Raw genomic sequence first — 24,677 nt, forward strand, 5'->3', positions numbered from 1 at the left:
AAGAAGAGAACGATCGAGGATTTGCATTTACGCAGTGGTTTGATGCAATCGATCACTTCCATTTCATTTATTTCGTGTTTTTTTCTGAAATCGATTTAACCTGTTCGAAGGACTCCATTCAGCTAAGTAACTACTTGTTAAAAATAGAGAAACGTTTACGCACCTTACGTGTTATATGTTTCTTTGTACACATTTCGCTTTATCGCAAGGATATCAGAGATTATAGAAAATAATACTTGAGGCGATTTTTATAAGCCTCGCAAAAATTATATACTAATATATAACGATAGAAATAAAAGCACAAAAGGACTCAGTTATATCATACATATATAATGCAGATTCGACAAAGCATTTAATTAACGTATTTATATGTATTATATGTATTTCATATATATCATATACATACAGCTTCTTAGAGATTCCGAAATGAAAGAAACAGATCGCTAGGAAGGCACGGGATAACTTTTTTATTTATTCAGGACAGAGTCGAGACAGGAATCGAATGTTACGCGACATCTCGTATGACATTTCTGTTAATATGTATAACTGCCATCGGGATGAATTTCACTTGTGACGGTGATTTATAATCCGTTAGAGTGCATTCCGCTCAAGTATTCAGTTTATGTATACTACAAAGCGAGATTACTTTGTCAAGGTGCGTGACTTCCCGGCACTCTTGATATCTTTTTTCCGACGTGTTTGGTTTCTCATTTCAACGAGATTTATTTTACGTATATTATCACGTGGAGTTGTATTATATTTACGACCCTTCCCTCCAAAATGATAAAAAATTTATTGAAATATTATAAGATATAATATTTTTTCTAAGTAAACGCATTAATTTTTTTTCCATTATATTGTGTACGCGTTTCAATAATTTTAAAATCAGATGACATAATCAAAAGTTACTCTCTCTCTCTCTCTTTTACATGACATCACAAACTTACTCAATCGGAGTTTACACTTCTTACATGCAAATCGACCAGCTGCAAAATAGTCAAAAACCACATTCTGTGGTCCACTAGTATATAATATTGCTCGATACGAAGTAAACTCTGTCCTTGACACACATGCAAACTACCGTGGTTAACGAGCAAACGGGATTACGAATCTCGAAATGTATAATTTAAGCACAATCAACTCGAAACCTTGTAATAATATCTAACTCCATCTGTGCCACGTTCAAGGCGTGAGATACGCGCAGATATCGTGTGCGACGGTACCGAATGCTATGCTATTACATCTCAATTATTATTATTACTATTATTATTACTCTAATTATTATAAAATCTGAGATTTTTATGTTAGATAAGAAGCTAAGAGTAATATGGACTTTACATATATTTTACGTATCTGAGGATTTCAGGTTGAATTAATTTTTACCTCAACTTTTTGACATTTAAATTTTTGACGGCGCGATGAAAATATCTCACAAAATTAAATAAAATTATATTATTCTTCAGTATACCCTTCCACGTGCGAAATTTACTTTGATGTCTACTTTTTAATTTAAGTATTCAGTTTTTTCAGCAACATTTTCGCCGTTTTTATTTTTATGAGCAGTTGTTACCTTTTTTATGTTTCTTGTGACCACGATAGTAATGTATGAATAATATAACACAAGGAACGTACGTTCTAATGTAAGTGCGAGTAAAAATGTTGCCGTCGTATCATGAAGCATAAATCTTCAATCAATGTCGTTTCTATTTGAATATTACGTTCTCATTTGATTTTCATATCTTCCCCCCTTTTGTATTTTTTTCATTACATTTCTCGAAGGTTATTGTTTATGTTGGAGATTAAGAGGTGGATGAAAGTCATATTGATGATATTCAAATGACGATACTTTATTATTAACTATATTGAGACAAATATGACTGTACTGGACGAGCTCACACAGTGTTCTGATTAAACTTAAATCTATATAATCGGTGATTACTCTCTAATGAGTCGACATCTGGCGAGAGTGCGCTAGTAAAAACGGATGATCTGTGATCGATTAATGTTCGATCGGTTTGTTTGCTATAGCTAATACATAGCTGTCCTTACAGTTTATAAAATTTTGTAGGCGTGAATGCAATAATAAAAAACAATATTATGAAATTGTTTTGCTATTCATTCTTTATATAACATGATATTTGAACGTTTTCTTTCAGTAAAGTAAATATTATTATCAAAAGGTATATTTTTATAAATCATTTTGTATCTTGTTATTAAAGATACATGAGCTTGCTTGTTAAACCTGCTTGATACTTTAACGTAATTATACGTGAGTTATATTTCTGACATCTTATTATACTTCAACTTTCATTGTTGCCTCTTCGATGATTTACTGTTAAATAAAGATGAATGATATTCTATATTTACATTTTTTAAATAAAGATAAATGCAAAACATTTTTCAATTATAAAACAATTTGCGTTAATATAATAATGTGTACAGCATTTATACACATTTTACGAAATTATAAATCCAGAGTGACTTGGATATTCTATATAAGTAAAGAGGGGTTAATGAGGATTCATTTTTAACTCCAAAGGTGACGTGGCCGACGTGGATCTATTTCACTTCTTATATATATGTATATGTATAGCGTTGCATAACGAAAATTCTGATAAATAAAAATAATTCAACTTTTTCTGTAAAGTAATGGATTCTTGTATCTATTATTGTATAATAATAATTTTTTATAAAAATGTAAAAATTCAATCTTTTTACATTACATCTGCAAAAATTTTAATTATTTCTTAAAATAAATTTAGTGAATATTTATTCTTTTTTTATATAAATTTTTATGTCAATTTGGTTTCTTAAAATTGATATTAATACCTTTTAATCAATATATAAATGAGTTTCACAGTGACAGGTCCAGGTATCAAAAATCTGTGTTACAGATTTTGACATTAGCTCGAGAATTAATAACAAACTTGCTAAATTCCTGATTCAATCATAATTTGTTAGTACAAAAGTATGTAATCTGCTTCGCAATTCTTCGCACATTGTTCGCAGCTTTCATATTGGAGTGGAAGCCTACTTTCTTCATCACGTTATAAATCTTCGTATACGTCTTCTCGACCGAGTATTCCCAGTTAGCTTGCCCTTTTCATAATCTGACGTACTTCCGTTCAAACTCATCTGTCTCCACAGACATTCTCGCGATTACTAAGGGTGTCCAACTAAAAGCAGCTCCACTATGATTGATTTACTCTTTTTACTTGGGTGAGATGAGCAAACTTATCCCTCGTTGTTCAAACGAGAGATAAAGAGGTCATTTGTGATGAGTATTAATTAAACGTTGAACATGCCTTTCTTCCTTCCTTTGATTCTGTCGTAGTATTTATAAACCACACCAAGTTTTAATCATTTTCACGCGTGAAAGTTGCAAATGCGTTGGCTAACTATAATCACCTTAACGACAAAAAAGATAACACGGATTAATATCAAGCGAATAAGCTAGCTTATGTTGAATTTCAAATATTTATAGTACGTTGCTGCGAGATACGTTGTTATGTGTAATTAGAATAATCTCGGTTACGAGATTATTAATTAAATTTGCCAATATCGACAAATTTAATGCTTTTAAACAATTCATCTGTATTATATCAGATTCAAAATACGATATATAGCTTTATATATTGAATTATAATTTATTAAAACGAAACTGGTTATATATCGTATTTCAAGGCAATTTAATTCGCAGGTAACTTGATCGACCATGTACAAATTTCGTATTATTTCAATTATTATCTTTTGATTTTAATGAATAATAATATTAATTATTGAAACATGGTATATATAGAGAAAATACGAAAATCTTTAATTAATTTTTTCTTATACACATATAAATAAAAACTCTTCTAAATTTTTGTAACACATGCATTGTAACATATTTGCGGTATTTTTCTCTGACGTAAACATAAATAAATAAAGAAAAAGAGAGAAGAGACCGTAATGTAATATACATAAACTAGGCATATTTTTACCTTTTAATATTTATGTTCCGTTAAAAATCACAACATATTGAATTGCATCAGCATCCTTTTTCCACTTGATACTTTAAAGAGAGAGCAAGAGAAAGCGATGCGGATCAAGTTTCCTCACTTTTTCTAAACAGATAGTGACGTAGGAAATCGCAAAGTATTACTTTTATGGATATAAACGATACCGTAGCAGATATTACACAATCGATACTGTTATCCGTTGTCAGGATTCTAATAATTCTTTGTCGAAAAATTTTTTCTGTATCTCTGGAAATATCGATTTGATTTGTGACCTCTATCGATCTGTTGTGCATATTGTCAGTTTCTCTAGAAAAGTTATATAAACTCACCGTTTTTTAATTTATTAAACAGCACGTAGTCTTATTAAAATTCATATTGTTAATTAACTGTTTTAATTAATAATAATTTTCCTCGTTAAATTAATAATAAGAATGTAAAGAATATTTCTCGATGTTCACATATGCTGATATTCAGAATTATTAAGAAAAGAACCTAATTATTGCTTCACTTTATTTAGTTGGACAGAATTTATCATTTATTAAATAGCATGGAACATTCCACATTGTGAAATTCATAATGTCAAATTATTCTCAATTGAAATTATTTTTAATCATGTCTATATAAATTGCCTCTTTAGTCGCCTACTCAATATGTCATTAATTTGACTAAAACAATGGAATTAATTAATTTAACTCAAGAAAATATATCAAATTTTACTAAATTTAGTTTATTATTTACTAAGTGCGTACATTAATGTAATGGACGTTTACTTTGAAATTAATTATAAAAATGGATTGGTTTACATTTTAACACATAGCTGCACAGGGAAGTTAAAAATAACAAAATGCTATACTCAAGGGATTGGATTATTATTGTTTCTTCGATATATAACAGTATATTTTTCCAAGTATCGGATCAGCGAATTAAAAAGTATTCGATTTGGTCCTGCTTTCTGAGATTGTCCATCCTGATGTGCTACTCCAGTCAGTACGTTGTCAGATCCGAAGCGAGAATGTACATGTATCGCCAGGATGAAAGACGACCACCGATTTACTGGACAGATTCTTGGGTATCGAACCGCAATTCTGCGGCACGATCGACATCAGGCAAAACCAGAAGCATTTCCTCAAACTCGCGAAACGCGGATATTTCCCGGGTGCATTTCCGTAACGCGAGAGCGAATAATTCTCGAACAGATATACCAAGATCGACGTGACAAGAAGCGCTATGGAGAAATTCAGCTACGTGGTGATCGCAAGGATCGTGAGAAATCATAGGAATAAGGTGGCCACTTGGGTTTTCGATCGTGATACCGTTATCTTTGTAGTACAGTATGGTGAAGTTCATTACCTATTCACGAGGGAAGGGAATCTTTAGAACATATTGCTTCTGCGAACATATACATACCAAGCAGTTATTATACGCTTCGTGTATTTATTGATGTAACAATTGGTGATAATTTAAGATCATAATTATACTCCATTTAAATAATTAATTATTTCTAAGGATCGCCACTGCTTCATCCTATATATGTCGTTAATTTGATTAGATTATTACAAAGATGGAATTAAACAATTTAACTTGAAAAAATGTATTAAATTTACCTCAAAAAAATATTATTTAAATATATACGTTGATACAGATGTTGTTTACGTTGGAATTAATCACAAAAACGGGTCAACGTACATTTTGATATATGGAAGTTGAAAACAACAAAATATTATTAAACTCAAAGAATCAGGTTGCCATTACTGTTTTGTATCTCATAATTTATGTTTTTTTTATAACGGTTTAGCTTTCCATTTATGTGCCATTTAGTTATTAGGTGTGTAACAGAAGTCATCTCGTTAGATTCTCATGCGTCATAATCAAAACCTGCTCTTTCGCATTCAAGAGATCGATGCAATAATCGTAAAAGGTATTGCAGCTGCTGTTGTATGTACATAACAAACAGCGCATAAACGGTCATTACTACGTGATGCAGCGACCTCGTGGTAACATTCATCTTACGGGCTTTCAAGCCCGCTAATTGCGTTGGAAACACTCGCGTGAGATCTCTGTAACTTCATACAACCCGTCCCGGTTATTGCATTTTAACTAATCCCCATTTATAAAGCTGCACCAACTAATTAGTGATGTATATATATATATATTAATTTATAGGACATTGAACGTACAAAATGACAATATAATGTATTTCTCAAAATTAGTAATTAATCTGGAAATTAAAAAGCTTGAATGATATCCTAATAAAAAAGATAATCCAAAAAATGTTTCTTTAAAAACAAAATCTTTAGATTAATTTTCTCTTTCGTGTAGTAGATTTTTAATCAAATCGAGATCCATATCTACATAGATACATCGATTTATCGATAAAATAATTCATGATATTGACAAGGGACATATTGAACGCGCCTTAATAAATTTTTCCATAAATGTATATACACATCACCTTAATGTCTGATCAATTTGATATCGAAAACATAAATTTATAGCTGAACGTGCAAACCTCAAAAGCCGACCAAATTTAGAACGATGCAAAATTAATTAATGTAGTGCCTTAATTACCTCCCATTATTTGAAACTGTCAATATATATATATATATGTACCATGTATGTGTGTGTGCTGATCATTATTATGCGACACGGATACAATAACACGAGTTTGTATTTATGCAGGCTAAACGTTCTAAAAGTTAATATGCGTGCGCTGAGTGTTTTTTTTTTTTTTTTTCGTCACTTACCTTATCCGTTATTTTTTATTTTTCCCCAAGCGCCACGTACTAGCGGAGTAATATACTATGCAAAGTAAGTACGGGAAATGAAGACCAGTCGCACCAAAAGGTCTCATTTTTACGAGCGTGATTGTGAATCTTCGCGGAAAGCAATCTCTATGAACTTTACTTGTGTTTCTGTACTGGTTGCCTCCGGGATGATGCGGTCTGTGCTTATCTATTCTTCCCTTTTTTTTTTACAAAGTACCTTCTCTTCAATAATAGGACGCTATAGATATACGCGGCTTGGTCGAGTGACGTTTCTACGTATTTCCACGGAAATTAGGGCATGGACACGCACGTGCGCGTTTCCCGTATAACATGCAATTTCGACACATTAAGGTGACATCGTTTGTTATAACGCTCTACATAGAACAACGTGGAATTTTTAATTCACGCTGATGCAATCATATTTATGATAACGTGGCCCACGTGGGATTTGTTTACATCCTAGCGGTGAAAAAATGTGAATTACTGTAAAATATGTTTTGTATGGATATCGCGTTTAATATATATATTTTTTAATAACTATTTTAATAACTTTATATACGATTCCCTTTAAATATCCAATTCCATCAAAAATCACAATGAAAGAGCATTTTATTAATTAAAAATCTATTTTTTTGAAATATATGCTATAATAATAATCTATTTATTGTTATTTCGTTTAATATTTGGTTTACATTTACTTTTTTCATAAAATTATGATTGAATTATATCCAAATATTATATTTGAGAACATTATAATGCTTTCAAATGCTAACAAATTAGAAAACAATAATATGTACAATATGTTGTAAACAATATATTATTAATTACATGATTTTAATTGGAGCATGAAAACACACTAAACAGGTATTTTCGTAACAAAATTAAGTGATTATTCCTAAGTTAAGAATTCTATTAAGAAATTAATTTAATTATGTTGCTTGATTAAAAAGAAGATCAAATAATAATGCTAAAATAAATGCTGAAAATGATTACAAGTTATTAACTATTTTCTATTCTCTAATATTTAAAAAATATTTTTTAGAATTTTTATACAAATAAATATTTTCAGAAAATTTTTCTACAATTTTTCTTTCATTTTGTATTCAAAGCACTGACAGCGAGTATGCTCCTTACATAAAAGGCAAAGTACACTGCCTGAGTAACACGTCAAAAATATAGTAAAGTAAAGAAATATGAGGAAATCCCAGTTTTCAAGATCAAAAGATGGCAAATTCATGCTTACAGTGCGAATTGTTGAAAGAAAAAAAATTGAAAATTGAAGATTTAATAAACGTTAAAGCCTGCGTCGCTAATTGCATTAATGTTTCATACTGGATGTCGTGTAACGCTGTGTATCCTTCATTCCAGCTACAATATCGTATGTAAGCACGGACGGTATTTATTAAAGAAATCTCGTAATAGTAAATGTTTTTCTCAATGTCTCGCACGATTTAACCTTTACGAAAGAAAATTAAATCTTCGCTAAACAAAAGAAAATTAAATTCTACCCTGAACCACCGAGTTGTACGTTAAAGAATCGCGACGGACAAAGGTATTAGATACAATTTTCGCCAATTTAGAGCTACCACCGGTTTATTGGAAGAATAATGATCTGTTATTAACGTAAATTCTTTTTTAAAGTGACTGTGTGGATTAATAATGCAATTTTTCTTTTCCCTCCTTTTTTCTGCCTGCAGTTATCTTGCATCAATTTAATTTTTATTAAGCATACTGTGCACATCCAATTACAATTTTAATGTGTAATTATAATTTATAAAAATATATGACAATATGCATTACATGTATATGAATATATATTTTTATAAATTACGAATACATGTTAAAGACAAACGTGTCGTCGCGTTTACCATTAAATTCATTTTATTCATAACATGGATCGAATTTATAATTCGTTGCATCGGTTTGCGAGATCTTTTTCGAATTTACATAATAAAATTGGTTTATTGAGTATATTAATAAAACTTGCGAATCTTTGATTACTACCTGGGGATCACTTCATATTACTTCCGATTAATTACAAAGTTTCTTTGAGTACGATAATCTAGGAAAAATTTTTACTGCAATTAAGACACTGTAGCGTATCATTTACTTTGAACCATTCTCAAGATAAAATGATACACATAACGATCATATGAGAACGTAATCGCCGTTAGTAAAGTGTATGTAAATACTTGGTTATGTAAATCGTGTTAATTATAATATTTGGAATTATTGGGATGAAGATGTGACAAAGAACCGAGAATACTGTATGCAAAAAGATTTAAGAGGATTCATAAATTGTTTTAATTGGTGTAAATGAAAAGCTAGCGTGTTTTAGTACTGGACTTTTCCTGCGAACAGCAGTAAAACGAGCATTACCTGAAAGTTTCTAGCACGACGTGATAAAGGCAGCTGTCGTGAATATTAAAGCATCCAATATTAAACTCAGCCAACGACTCGTAGCTCCGGATATTTCATAATTTGCATGATTTGAACAATTCTATAGGGTCCATTATCTAGAATGCCATTATATTGTCGAATAGCAATTTTTTATCATTTTTTATTAAAGAATGAACGCTATTCAAACTTCAGCTGCCATAGTAAGTGAACAATTGGATATGTTATTCCCAACCCAATTTTATTGCTTATAACATTCCTAAAAAATAAACATTTAAATAATTTCATTTCAATCAAAATTAACATTTGCTTTCGCTAAGCAAATATATCTTTATTAATAAAAATTAGAAACAATGGAGAAAATATTGAAAAAGAAAAGTTGAGTAATGTTTATATTGAAAGTAATTAAGTTAATAACTTATTTTTAAAAAACGATCATATTTGTTACCTTTATATAAAAATGTATTATTATCAATAAATATAACAGACTGCGAAACATTTATTATCATTTTGTTATAAGAAATAAAAGACTTGCGTGTATATATTGTGTACAGACACAGAATGCAATCCGTACAAGACGTGCCTTTCATTTCGTATTCAGTAAGTAATCGTGATAATTTCCATCTCGCTCGGAGTACTTTGGTCACTCTTGATAACGAACAAACGGAAATCCATTAAGGAAAATTGCCGGAGCAATTATCCGATCGATGAAAGCGCATTTATCCTTAATAAAATCGTTGGAGGTGACGAAACAATGACGGTGGCCGCCGGTGCTCTGATGAAATTTGCGTGCGAGCTTCCTTTCGAAGTGCAGCTTACATCCGAAATGCCCAGTGACGTACAATCGAGCGTAATCGGCCTCGTTTATGCATGCGGGGAATACGCGATTCTTTCGTCGCGATATCGCGGATGTCTCGCAGACTGCGCTGCGCGAGATTGCACGAGGAAACGACTGGAGCTAATGGAAAACGCCCGGGTTTCGACATCGATTTGCATGCCGCGGTGCTCGCGTGTCCGCGCGGGAGACCTGGAAATGAACGAGTTTCACGAGTACGTTAATAGGTACCTCGCGTAAGTGCGTCGTCTACCACGCGGCGGAAGCCTGCTTTATTTAATTGCAAAATTCCTTACGGATTCTTACGTGTGTATTAGTATAGGTGCTCGATCAAAACGACGAGCTTTAGATATTCAGAGGAAATTATTAGCGCGACGATAAGCAGCGCGACCCTCGACCTGTTCATTCATGCATATGAAAATATCCGAGTGCACAACTCGCCTGATAGAGCCAACCAGATTGTCAGATTATACGAGCGCACGTGAACTCACGTACACGTCGTTTCGTCAATCCTAGATATACCTTCCCCTTCCTGGAAAATGCAAAAGGGATCAGAATTCACAGCCTCTCACATGTTCAGTGATATATTTGACTTTTATGTACACGCAACGTAAATATCGCAATATTTATAAATCTTTACTCGAGTATTTTCTACTTTACTGGAATTTTTACGGTTATGATATAGCCAATGCTCTTATTCTTTGTTCAACCATTCTTTCCATTCTATTGAAGATATATCGTTCCATCCATAATATCCGGATGATATATTTAATAGGAACGAATGACTCTTCTAAAAAAATTATAAGGTAAAATAAGAAGTCTATCACGATGCGTTTTATGTGTTAAAAAATTTAAATATATAAAACTAATTATTCATCGCAGAATAGTTGAAGTGTTTTATTTTAATTGAATTACAAAAGCATAAAAGTATGATAAATAAAAAGGTAATAGAGTTATTAATTTATCTCGTGTAGAATATTTAAAAAAAAAAAATCATTTTTATCATATTTTTTTTTAAAAGAACTCGCTCTTTGCCGAGTCCATTCTGTACTCGTTGTTTTATGCGGCCGTTAGTCTTTCGTTTATTTTACATGTGTGTAAATTAAATTTTTCAAATACAGAGTGTTTTACAAAAAGGGCCTATTACGTTCTCTGAAGGGACTGTTATTTTAGTATGTGGGTTATATCATATAGAAGGAATTGCCACGTAACACGAACAATGCACGAAGCACTTTGCTCTTGTAACAATGCAACGCGAGACATGGCACAGACGGTTTTGCTGGCGTTTTTAGCATCGCGTGCTAAGCATCACGCGAAATATAATACTTCTCATATAATCCGTCTTTTGAAAAAGAGCAAATACCGCCGAATTGTTAGTCCAAATGTACATTATATACGTATGGAATATTTTAAAAGGATAATCTCACTAGGATAACTTTTTATGTTTATAAATATGTTTCACGTAAGAAACGGAGATAGGAGGTGAAACAAAAATATGTAGAAATTAACAGCAAAATATTCCTCGAGCAAATTAATAATGAAATAGATCGTACTCACATGTATATATATATTCTTTTATTTTTCTCTTTCTATTCGATCGCATAACAGGCGCACAAAATTCTGAAGGAATCCACAGTGAACATTGCGTAAAATTCGTAACACCGTACAACATTGTTTATTTCAAGATTTCATTGGTATTCTCGTACACATCCGTCTCATGCACAATAATTCTTTAAAATTAACGGCAAGCTTTTGCCACACACCACGCACCACTATGCAGGAATTAATACATAACGGTACTAATTAAATAGTAACATATACTTCGGTATTAAAGAACGCGTAATAAGAATTACGATTTAAAAAATTATTGGGTTGGTCGCACATATTAACATCATTGCTATGTATGGCCGGAAGTTGTTTATCGAGATTCGTAAACCGTGTCACATAATATATCGACTGAAATTTATGAACCGTGTGTGTCTTTATAAATGATTTTATTCAGCATTTATACGCAGAGGTTTAACTATACTCCATGTGTCCGTCATGAGATGTCATCAATTGAAATAAATGTCTCTTCCTGTTACCAACGTTTATCGCGGTATAGATACATAATTAGATATATATAATCGTCCATCGATTCGATGCACTCATTACTCGCACACCGGTCACTCACTGTGTACTATATATACGCATGACAGTATTTCCGGCTTGTTCATTAATTGATTTTGCATGCACACATCCAAGCGGCAGGCTCACATGATTGCTCGTTCGATCTGCACATTCCAAAGATGCGAGCGGAGTTCCTCCCAGATTTCTTCTTCTTGTAATCCTCATCTCACCAATTTTTTTTTTATAACGCAAAAGCTGTGTAATGTTACAACATGTAAATTCGCCGTTCGTTTTTTGCGCTTACATCGCAAGCTGCCCGCGTCTGTTTTTCACAAGTGACGGATTACACAAGCAGATCAAATAAATGTTACATTCATCCTATGCTCGAAATATTCGTAGTAACAACGACTGCACTTGAAACGTACGTATAAATCTAGAGAGCACCGTAATAAAAAAGGGAGATTTATACAAACAGGATTCACGGAAGCTTCGAATTTTTTCGCTACATCCAATTCGAGGAAAAACTATACGCTGATGTAAACAAAGTATCTATTACATGTAATAAAACATAATAAATGTTAGTAGGGAGAACTGCTTTATAAAATGTGAGCTGTTAATTTTTTTAACGACTTACTCAATTTTTAATTATAAATTAAATTTTATAATACTGTTTATTGTACAGATAATGTTATTTATCATTGCAATGAGCTTTTTGGTTTTTTCAGAAATTTGTCCAGAAATCCGTGTAGACTTCCTACCTTTTTTGGATTTTGTAGTTGTGGAATGATGATGACAATATGTTGAATCAAAGCAGTATAGCGATTCAATAGACATCCATTTCCATTAAATTCAACATCGAGACGAAAAACGTGTTTGCCAAATACGTTACATCACACTAGAGATTATTTGTTTTTGCGTCATCCTAGATTATATAACTATTGTAACCAGCCTATTTTCTATTTTCGTTTGAATTCAAAAATATTCCTTTCATTCCTCTCTCCGAGCATTGCGTTTTTTTCTGGCGCTCTGTGATAAAACATATTATTTCTCTCTTTACGATACGCGTATGCGTCACCCGTATTTTTCCGAACGTAAAATACACAACACGTGGATACAAATTTTCCACTTTTATGAATAAAATTTTAATATTTTTATAAATATCTTTTAATATATTATTGATATTTTATAAAAAATTAATCATATCGACAACGGATGCGATAAATCGTCGAAAATCATACTACAATATGAATACGACAACTATAAAATGCTGTACATTGTTTTTATCTATCGGACGAGAATTTACATCTTGAATTCTTTCTGAAAAAAGAAATTATTTCTAGATTTGCAGACATGGAAGAAGTTCGTAGATTGTATGAGAAATAACTCTTTGAATTGGGACACAGGAAAGCTCCGCTGGCAATGTTACCACGTACAGAAACGAGTATCGCTGTATTGCTATACTTGTAAATCACAACCAACCGAGTATCAGTTTATCAACTAGGTGTGTGTGTATATATATATATATATATCTTTTTATTTATCATACGTATCTAGAACTGTATTCTTTGTATCGAGCGACCAGGCTCGATAACGTGAAATTCTCGCACGTCGTGAATCGTTTCGCGGCATCTAAAATATTACTTGGAAAATTATTGTTTGACAACCCTGTCATTTAAAAAGAAAAATCACTCGATTTAAATTTCAAGGGAAGAAATTGAGGCGAGATGCGTATACCGATTCGCGAAACAGTTATGCGAGAATCGCACTGCCGATACGTATGTACATTAATATAATGCGCAATATAATATACAATATATAATATAATATCATAAACTACGCATTTTGAGATTCCTACCCAAGATTCGAATGATTCAACGCTGTCTCATGCAACGAGATAACGCGAGAAAGGCAACAATGAAAAGAGAGATCGTGTATCATGAAGAGGAGAAAAAATGCCGTGATACAATCTTTATGTCTTTTTCTATCGAGTCAAAACGTAATAAATACGTTATTTTGGCACTTATTAATATCCTCGCGAAAGTAATACAAGAGAAAAACAGTTTTTTAGCTCAATCAACAAATTTTCATATTTTCAAAAAGAACATCGGACAAAAATATCGATCAGTTTTACAAATTTTCCCTTTATTTCAATATATACAAAAAAAAATTGAATTAAATGATCAAATTTCTACTTGGGACACGCTAGATTTTACATCAAACGTCACAGAGGAAATTTCGTTTAAATAAAAAAAACGAACGCCAGCGTTTGGACCTACCTACGTAAAGACACGGATTTTTCACGCAAATGAGATCAATTCATGCGGTGTAACTTTGGTGAAAATGTAATTTCATTTGTGTCAACTTGCGGCCAAGTTTATAAGTTTAAAACTACCTGTAGCATTTTGAAGGTTACAAAGAAGAAAAAAAATCGATGTAATTTTTACAGACGATCGGAGCCTCGTAACGTTGACTTTCTCTCTCTCTTTCTCTCTCTCTCTCTCTCTCTCTCGCTCTCTTTCTCCCTCTCTTGGGTAGGAGGCAACGCTGCATCGAAGAGTATAACTCGAGTAAAGAAATGTTCCCTATCCTAGTAATTAAAAATCTTACGTCGTTCGTAGCACGGCTACGAACGTGTTCTCACAACCTTATCACAACCTTATTATAGAGTGCCCTGGTGACGAGCTTACCACCGAGTCGTATGATCGTCCGATCCATTTTCTTCGCTCTTCTTACCTAGGATTCATTTCAATCGGTCTGTTTGGCGCGGCACTCGAGGAGATGGCGGTTTCTCACCGTCTGTTCCCTCAATTTTACCCTTAATGATACTTTAAATTGTATTGTGGTCATATAAATAGTACTTCGCACATGTCAAAGTATGTGTGTACGTGTGTGCAGTACGCAGATCTACACGGTATCCCGTAATCACCGGTGCCTCATTGAGTATCGTAGAAAGATACACAAGACCGGATATTCACTTGAAAATTGTGGTCTTCAAAATCACTCTTAATAGTGAAAAGTTTCGACGAATTATTTTCGATTTTGCGTCCGCCTGAAGAATTTTCAATGAAACACATACAAGTACCCATTCGATACTTTCGTGTGGAACGACAAAAGTTTGTTTTCAACTTCTATATAGAGGATATAAATGAGTAACAAAGCTCATTCTATTATATTTATGATTGAAACGTGTTTTAATGACGAGCTAAGATAAAATCACGATGCAACCATCAAAGTCACGAAAATTGGAATATTAAAAGAGTGAAGTATAACTGGATGGTGTGCCATCCGCAGAGTGCCATCTAAAGAAAAATCGGCTATTAATAAACTAAGAGGGCTTAGCTGTCATTATAATAAATAGCGGTGATTCCGGGAAACTTTTGTAGCGCTACGTGACGATATTATCGCGTGTCAACGTGAATACGTTGGGAGGCGGTTTAAAGTGAGATTTTATACGACGCGCGGCCACGACCGCGCGAGTCCTGAAACCGCAAAGATTGTGCGGGGTCGGCGCTGTTAACGTCACGCTCCGAATAAACGACCGCCTCGGTGGTGACGAACAAACGCCTCTTACGCTACGTGTGCCTCGCGATCGAGGCTTATGGGTTAGGACTATTAATTATTCACAACCGTAATACTTGCAATTGTTAACGTTCGGTGGACGTACGCACGTCTACCGGATCTATCTAAAACGCACGTACGATTAATTCTCCGTTGTCGTTGGTAGAAGAAAAGCACGTCATCTCCTTCTTTCGCCGACGCGCTAAATCGACCGTTACTTTTGATGTTCTACGGAAATGTTTGCTGTTGTGACATCGAGGAGACGGAAACTGTGCGCGCGACGGAGAAAGAAACGACGCGACGATGGCTTCTCGCGAAACCTCCCCGATAACCTCGATTCCATTACAATCCGGTATCGAGCGTTATTGATTTGATGATAAATCTCAATTACACGCTCATGAGAGCTAATTCAATCATTAATCATCTTCCAGCGCAGCTATAGATTGATCATTGAAGTCACGGAAGGAAAGAAACGACGACGGTGACTTCTTGCGAGACCCCCTCGATGACCTCGATTCTATTACAATCCGGTATCGAGCGTTATTGATTTAATGATAAATCTCATTTACACGCTCGCGGGAGCTAATTCGATCATTAATCATCTTCCAGCACAGCTAGATTGATCATCGAAACCACAGAAGAGAGAAAATTCATACAGAGCTGACGAAAACTTTACATAATGATATTCGGGAAAGGTGGTGGTCGCCGGGGCCAGCACAGGAAGCATAATTTCCTTTATCACTCCGGCAGAAAGTTTCACTTCGACTTTCGCCCTTGAAAGCTCTTCAGGGCCGGATTAGCCGCCGGCTCGACTGCCAATCTTGATTGCGATGCGCTTCGTGCATTTCTAGGATGAAACCATCCATTTTCTCAACGTCTTCTTGGGATTCCTGATAAATTTTCAGGAAAGTACCGACGGTAAGTGCACATCGTTCTTCGGGCTCTCTCGCGGAGCCACGGCAATCCGTTATACTAGTTGAAGGAAATTTTCAAGATTCTTATGGCGTTTCAACTTTTCGTTCCATAAAAAAGAAATTTACTTGGAAAGTCGTGTAATAATTCAAAAACTTTGTGAATGTTTGATTTAGGAGTCAAGTGTACTAGGTGTTGATTAATTGGTTCTAACAATTCTAATAATTTTCGCGAAAACAATCTTTAATCTTCTGTTATGTACGTTTACGACATCAAAATTTACTGTCTGAGAAAATTTGCGTACATTTCTCTCTTCTTACGACGTAAATGATAGTAACGCGTTTCCTTGGTAGAGAATTATGGCCGTGCTTTCTTCATCACTACTCTTCGGATAAACGTAATTATTCAGGTTAATAGGATCGATACCTTAATTAAACGCGGTAGTCGAAAATAAATTATCAAGTTTCGTAGAGTTAAAGTTCGTAACTTGGTGTAAAACGGTAATAATCCTGCGAATTTGCTAGTAACTTACTTACTCCGAGTTTCACGATCCGCGACGCTTCGTCGTTTCATAACTCGTCGTCGTGTGCTGACTGCGTCAAGTTTTCACCACGAGGCGATTACAACACAACGAGAGCTGTGCGCGCGAACAGGCGATCGGAGTAAGCGAGACGTCTGAATTTCCATTAATTACGACGTATCGCCACCCCGACGATGATACGACGAGCGACGCGCTATTCCCTGGACGAAGAACTTACTTAACGACTCCTCTGTTGGCTAGCAGACGGAAATCCCGTGAGTATAGAAGTCGTGACGCAGGGGCTGCTATTATAACCGATCACCGCGAGGTTCCGCGTGACTCGCGAACGCCGAACGAGGATCGCGAGGATCCCCCTCGTCTGCCAACAAAGCCCAAGGGCCAAACGCAACGGCCGCGAGGACTCAACGGATTCGCAACAGTCGTCTAAACGCCCTTCTATAATCAAGATTGAAGATCGTGTAGATGAGGGGGTTGAGAGCGCTGTTGACGTAGCCGAGCCACGTGATAAAGTACACCATTCTGTCAGATGGGCAGCAGGCCGGACAAAACGGCACAATGACGTACATGAGGAAGAACGGCAGCCAGCAGACGACGAAGACGCCCATGATGACACCCAGAGTCCTCGCCGCGCGTCTTTCCTTGGACAGCGAGATCCGCTGTCGTTCCTCGATGAACTGATAGACGGTCGAGGTGTCGGGGATAACTTCGCCGGCACCTCGCCTGGTGGATGCGGTGGTACGACGATCGTTGTCACCTATCGTCACTTCGGTCGGCTCGTCGTCGATTAGGGATGGCTTCGCCTGCAGACGGGGCGTCGAGCGCTCATTGTGATTCGTCTCCGAGCTGACCGACTCCTCGGCATCGTCGGTCTCGCGGTGCCTGGTGGACTGCACCGGACCCAGCCTGCTCTGTCGCGCCCGTTCTCGCAGTCTCCTACGCGTCGCCAAAAAGATCTCCAGGTAAACCAAGCTCATCAGCAGCAACGGTATAAAGAATGAGCCCAAAGACGAGTATATTACGTAGCCCTGCCGTCTAGTGAGCTGACAGGGAGTGCCTGGTTCCAATTCTTCTGGCCAGTCGTTCCAACCGGCTAACGGTGGCGAGCTGATAGCACCGGAGAGAATCCACACGCCCGCGATTGTCCCAAGGACTCGTTTAAGAGTGCGTTTCTGGGCGTAATTAATAGGATCGGTAATCGCCCAATAACGATCCAGCGCGATAGCGCATAAATTGAGGATACTGGCGGTGCAACAGAGCACGTCGCATGTCAACCACAGCTTGCACAGATGAATACCGAAAATCCATTTGCCTAGTAGTAAATAGGCTACGTTAAATGGCATCACGAGGATCGCTACCGCGAGATCGGCCACCGCCAGCGAGACGATGAAGAAGTTTTGGACAATCCGTAGTGGCCGGTAAGTGAACACGCTCAGAATCACCAATGCGTTTCCGAACACCGTCGCCAGCACGAGGAAGCCCAAGGTCAACGTGGCTGCCACCGCCTCCCATGTTGGCAGATTCGAGCCCGTCTCCTCTTCCTGAACGCTGCAGCCTCCGACTTCATAATCTTCCGACATCGTTCCGCCGGACTCTCCGCTCGCGTTCATGTCGTCCAGGATACCCTCTGTAAGTCAGAGTAGTTACAATGTATTACGCAGTCGTCATATTTGTCAATGAATTCTTCTCTCTGTTTTTTTATATTTATTTATATTTTCTTTCTCTTTTTTTTAGTTTGTTTTAATTATCGAACGGTATTAATAACAACATGACATTTGTAACGTGAATTCTGAAATCTGATACCAAGAAGTCATAGTTTAACTATCTCGGTTTAAATATACCAAAGTTAATTTGATTTTGTAATCAAATGTTCAGCTAATGAATATATTTATACAGATCGAATGATATTTAAGTAACCTTCGATACGTGGAATACATTTCATACAAAATCACTGTTGAACTTATCGAAACGTTTCGTAATACGAATCCTTTACGTTTGAAATGTACGGAAAAATGAATACAGACTTTGCGGTTTTTTCGTAAAATTTACACGGTTCCGGAAATCGATTGATATTTGCCAATTCGTTATTTTAGACAAACTTTTCAGTCGGCGATAACATTGATTTACAAGTTGAGATAGAAATCAAACTGCTAAAGAGAGTGATACGTGTATCGTATGTGTGTGAGCGTTTTATGCGATGTTTGCTGAAACAATTCAAAAAGTGTCGAAAGTTTCGCAATTTTTTATCACCGATCATTCGCGCAGATCAAAGAGAGTTTCGGAAAAAATGTTCAGCGATAATTAAAAGAATAATAGCTCAGATGTATATAGTATTCTTTTTCATTCGATTTAAGGGAACATTCATTATCTTTGAACTTTCATCCTCCATTCTATTTTTTTAACCCATACTAATACTTTTATTTACAGATGAGAATATAAATTTTTTTTATTGCTGGTCAATAACTCTTGTAGATTTATCGCTCAATTTATTTAGACATATATTTTTGCAGCAAAGATACGCTACCTGCAATAAATGGATCCGTGCGGTCACAAGGTTAAGTAATCATCATTATTCGCATGTATATTTATGACAAAACATATGTATATTTACAGCATGTATATTTATACGGAAATGTATAACTGTAAATGGTTTGTAAATGTAACAATAGGTAAAATCGTTAATGTCCCTAATAAATCGCGACGTCAAGCATCCCAGCGGTGGTTTTTCTCTGTGTCATAAATTATTGGGTCGCAGATTGCGGCATATATATTCCGCACGCACAAGGTATTATTTTCTGCACGAGAGAGCCTGCGGTAGGTCTGAGAGCGCGGAAAATGTTTCCATTTTCGTGCTTTGAGTGTACGGCAAGCAGCGACCGTAGCTTTGTCACGCTTCCGGCACAGGAAACGTCGCCAATAAAAATACAGAGTTTAACGATACGCGTATACTACATATACATCTATAGTGTCCCGGAGAAACGGTCAGCGCAACGCGAACACCGTACGAGACGATAAGGCACGATTCCGCATTCTCGTAGAACTCTGTGCGTCACGAACCGTTAAAAGCTCGCTTTTCGATATCGAGCCGTTGAAGAAACCTGCCTTCGTTCGGCGGGATTTCTTAAATCCAACTTTCTTTCTTACCTTTGAAGAGATAGCGATTGCGACGAGAAATGGGTCACGCGGAATAACATTTTTCACGTTCCCTTACTTCCGTGTAATTACCACTTGGAAATCCGGGAAAACATCACTTCTCCGTATAACTCCGTTCTGTTTGCCGCTCGTCGTGTCAAAACCGTCGGGTACTTCATCATCCGAGGGTACTCGGAATATCTCTCTCTCCCTCTCTCTCTCTCTCACTCTCTCTTTCTCTCTCTCTCTCTCTCTTTCTCTCTCTCGGCTTCTGTACGCCGACCAATTTGAAGCACGAGGGAACTGTCAAACTTTATTATTACACATGTTCGCCTACGAGGTAAATATTGATTTAGTTAATGCGGAAAGGGGACGAAAGTACCACGATACAAGGGAGTGTTTTTAGGCGAAAGCTCAACGAACACTTTTAATAACAGCCCCGACAAATCAACGAACCGCAAAATGCACGATGAAAAATGGAAAGAATCATATCGCCGTTAAAAGATGTTAATCGTCGGGAAAATCAACGGAATTTTACTCGCTGGTGCTCTCAGGAATTAGTCGGAAATATTCCAGATCGGCTATTTGCAGCTAAAGAGATATCGAGTTGTATTTGATTAAAGCAATCACGGAACTTTCATAATACGTAACATCGTTCGAAATCAGCTTTGTAAGCTTATACCATTTGATCGATTTGCTATAAAGGCGTGTTCTTCATTCCGATGGAAGTTCTCACAGAGAAGACGAACGGCTGATTTTAAATCGATTCGTATTGCGTTCCATTTAATCGCGGAAGTAGTACATAGTACGCGATTGATCGTTTAAATTCACGGAGTTATTAATAACATAATATTCAGCGCGCACGAATTCATTCTTCGTAACGACATGCAACGCGCGCACTCCTAAGAAATCGCCAAGTATAACAATAGGCGAGTTCAAGATGACAGAGAGCGGCTAGGTATGTTTGCCGAGCGAATGAGCACGATTTGTTCTTACGTGTAGTTCCGACCAATCGTGTTTAATTACTTGGCAAACAGACCTATCCGCTTTGCCGAATTGAATTCACCCAATTACGAACTTTGTTACTAACATTTCGAATTGCGAAAAATTCATTAATCACGCGCGACTAAAGCCGGATCTCTTTCATCATCCGATTAACTTGTGATTAAGCTTAACCCGATGTTTCACCGAATGGACTTTACCTATGACGTCACCATAAATGAAGCTTATTAGATAAAACATCGCAGGTTAAGCTTAAAACCATGAGTTAAAGAATAAGGAAAAAAAATAAAGATAATGAAACATCGAGCCCAAGACATTCCCGGCGTAGAGATTGAAGACTTTACAGTTGTATATAATATGCACTATTTTGCCGCGAGTATTTCTATATAACTGCAGAGAAATATACACGTAATTCTGCGCGTAACAGTTCACCAGTGAAATTCGCTCGACTGCATATTACAAGTTTTCGTTAAAAAAAAAAAAAAAAAGAGAGAGAGAAAAGAAAAAAAGAGAAACGAAGTTAGAGCTCGCACCGCCGACAGCGTCCATGACTGAACGCGTCGTCCCAAACAATTCGATTACAACTCCATCGCCAACGGGGTTTCGCACCTTCAACTGAATTACAAGCCCGAATACAGGATCGCCATTTAGAAAAAATTGTACCAGCGCGTCGAAATTTTTCTAAAACGTTCAACAGTCTGCGCATACGCGTTTTACTCTACGGATGCTGGAATTTTCAAGTTAGAGCGAGTTAAAGGCAGCCCGTCGTCTACCGAACACGCACATACACATAAATTGCCGCCCTTAAAATTCTGTGAGGCGTGGATTGAAAAGGCTGCATATTTTTCGTCGATATCGCGTCACGTGAGATAAATTTCGTGCAATCGATAAATTTTATTTTATCGTGCCACAATGTAATACAGTACAGCGTTACGTGACGCCGACCACGTTCTTATGCGTTGTTGCACACGAATACAAGGGTGAACGTCAGTGAACGTCAGCGCATCTTATGTTCTCGAGCAGAAATTCTGTACGTTCCTGCTACATTTTTGAATCGATTACACACATTGTATCGCTGGAATGTATTTTTTTGTAAAACAGGAAATCCCATCGAACTAACCGCTAAAAGCGCATGATTCAATTCAAAATGTCCCTGTATATTCAAGCTTCTGGCTGATTGAAAATTACCAGTAATATTCAGAAAATTGTAAAATACATATCGAGGTGAATAAAGATATTTTAACACGCGAAGAGAAATATTTTCCCATTCGCTTAACTTATTAAGAAATATTTTGTTTCAATGATTGGATAGTGTAATTTCAATATAGAATTTCAGTTTGTTTAAGTTCGTAACTAGAATATCCTAATTAAAGTGCGACAACCGCAGTAACTCATAGTTGTTTCCGAGTTTTGATTAGAGCGGGAAGTACAATCGATTCCAATTCCAAAACCCAGTTCAAATAACATTTTGTGTATTGTTGTTTTGTCCTATTGATAACATTATACTAAATCACATACCGTAGTAATTTATTTAGGATTAAATTTCTTTTTTTATACTCCAAAAATATTTATCTGTCATTTCCAGTATTTTTAAAATTAAAATCTTTATTTATAAAAAAAAAAAGGTTTTATTTAAAATGGAGAGGTTTTAAAACAAAGCGCGTATTTCTTTGGGCGTCCCAATGTTAAATGGCTCTCTGCTCTTTCAATATTCTTTTTCCAGTAAGCATAAAATAATAATAATTAACCCGTGAAAATTACTTCTCTCGTATATTTCGAGTGCACTCGAGCGGTACGCTCGTAATATTTTCCTATCAGGGACACGATGGCGTACTCGCGCAATGACAAAAGACTATTGATTTCATGAGTTTAACATGAGACAATAACAAGCGAATAATACTATTAGAATTATACGTGCGGCGTAATAGCGTGTGTCGTTCACTTCATTAGTAAATCAAACGTTAACTCGTAATGTTTCGAGTGCGGAGTATTAACAGAGGAATGCTATGCCTCTGTCTCTCAATAGCAATCGATGAGGCGCAATTGGCATGAACGCGAAAGGGCACTTGTCGAATATTTGGAGCCTGTTCTGACATTAATCACGAAACAGGTCATGGATCTGTCGTTTGCGTAATTAAAAAGTTATTTAATTTTCAATTTACATGTAACCTATATATGACCTGAGCAATATTTACAATATTAATATTAACAAAAATATTTGTTTTATCGATAGATACACGTTAGATACACAACTATCTTTCGCAATAAACTGTGTACACGTCGAATCTAAATTATGAAGCAAAAAATAATAAACTTTTACTAAGAAAATAGTCAGTGATTCTTAGTTACCCAATCACGCAACGAGATAGCCATACAAAAAAATCGATTGTACTCATTGCGAACAAAATCAAAATGCAGAGGCTTTAGAAATAAGCCAGAAACCGGAAGAAAGTTGCCAGCGAAGTACTCTAAAATAATTGGATCTCCTGGACGAAGCCGTGGCCTTAATTCTTCACTGACAAAATTGTCTTCGTCGTTCTCGAGATCTAACTATCTTTCGACTACGATTTGTGATGCAATCTCTCTGAATGACAAAGCACTTACTATTAAATCCACCGCTATGCGTCTTGTCTTTAATGCGAAACCGTCAAAGATACATAGCGTCACATCTTGATTTCCTGCCCCGCTTGTGATGATGGATGTTCGATCGGCTGATTTCAGCAAGGATCGCAAATCAAACTGATCATTGACTCCCACGGATTACACCATCTGTGTGCAATAGAAGACAGAATCATTTACACTCTGAAATGGCTTTTAAATTCATCGAAATGAAAATGTAATTGAATTAACTTTTGATATACTCTGATTATTAATATGTATGTATGTATAGTGGAATATATTACTTTTTCAATTTCGATAAACAAAAATTGAATTTTAAACAAATACTAGTATACGAAATAGGGAGTTTTATGATCCTCTATACCTCGCTGTATCATACATAATTGATTTTTATATTGTTGCCATATTCTGTGTAAATATGTGACAAATAAAAATAGAATTACGTCGGTATCGTAATACTCGTTTTGCGCGGATGCAATAAAATGGAACGCGTAAATACATGGCAAATGCTGCATCGAAAAGTTTGTCGGATCTTTTTTTCCCCCGAAGGACGAAGAGGGTTTTACTGCGGTAAGGAGAAATTTAATTCGAGACTTAACCCAGTTTCAGAAGAATGTGCATGAAGATATACCCGTATGCACAATTTACATTTACAGCTGGAATATTTTACAATAGGAAATTTATATTGTAAAAACAAACGCGGTAAATAACTGATATAGACACACTATTTTGCAAATTTCTCGGGGACGCAGGATGATAAAAATTCCGTATCGTGTAAACTGTAAAATCGTTTTTATAGGTCACTGTCA

General features: G+C 35.8%; 1 protein-coding gene across 1 annotated transcript; it reads right to left on the reverse strand.

Moving 5' to 3' along the window:
* Nucleotides 1-17,322: 17,322 nt before the first annotated feature.
* Oct-TyrR (Octopamine-Tyramine receptor) lies at nt 17,323-23,919 on the reverse strand. The gene is made up of 2 exons (XM_018547393.1): nt 23,854-23,919; nt 17,323-18,742 (listed from the first exon to the last, which is right to left on the reverse strand). The coding sequence occupies exon 2, from the start codon at nt 18,723-18,725 to the stop codon at nt 17,520-17,522; it is 1,206 nt and encodes a 401-aa protein (XP_018402895.1). The 5' UTR covers nt 18,726-18,742; nt 23,854-23,919; the 3' UTR covers nt 17,323-17,519.
* Nucleotides 23,920-24,677: the final 758 nt, after the last annotated feature.

The sequence above is a fragment of the Cyphomyrmex costatus genome, unplaced genomic scaffold (genome assembly GCF_001594065.2).
Source record: "Cyphomyrmex costatus isolate MS0001 unplaced genomic scaffold, Ccosl1.0 scaffold639, whole genome shotgun sequence".
Classification (NCBI taxonomy): Eukaryota; Metazoa; Arthropoda; class Insecta; order Hymenoptera; family Formicidae; genus Cyphomyrmex; species Cyphomyrmex costatus.

Excerpts from the sequence above, each read along its gene's own strand:
- Oct-TyrR (XM_018547393.1), bottom strand. The coding sequence starts at position 18,725 with ATGAACGCGAGCGGAGAGTCCGGCGGAACGATGTCGGAAGATTATGAA.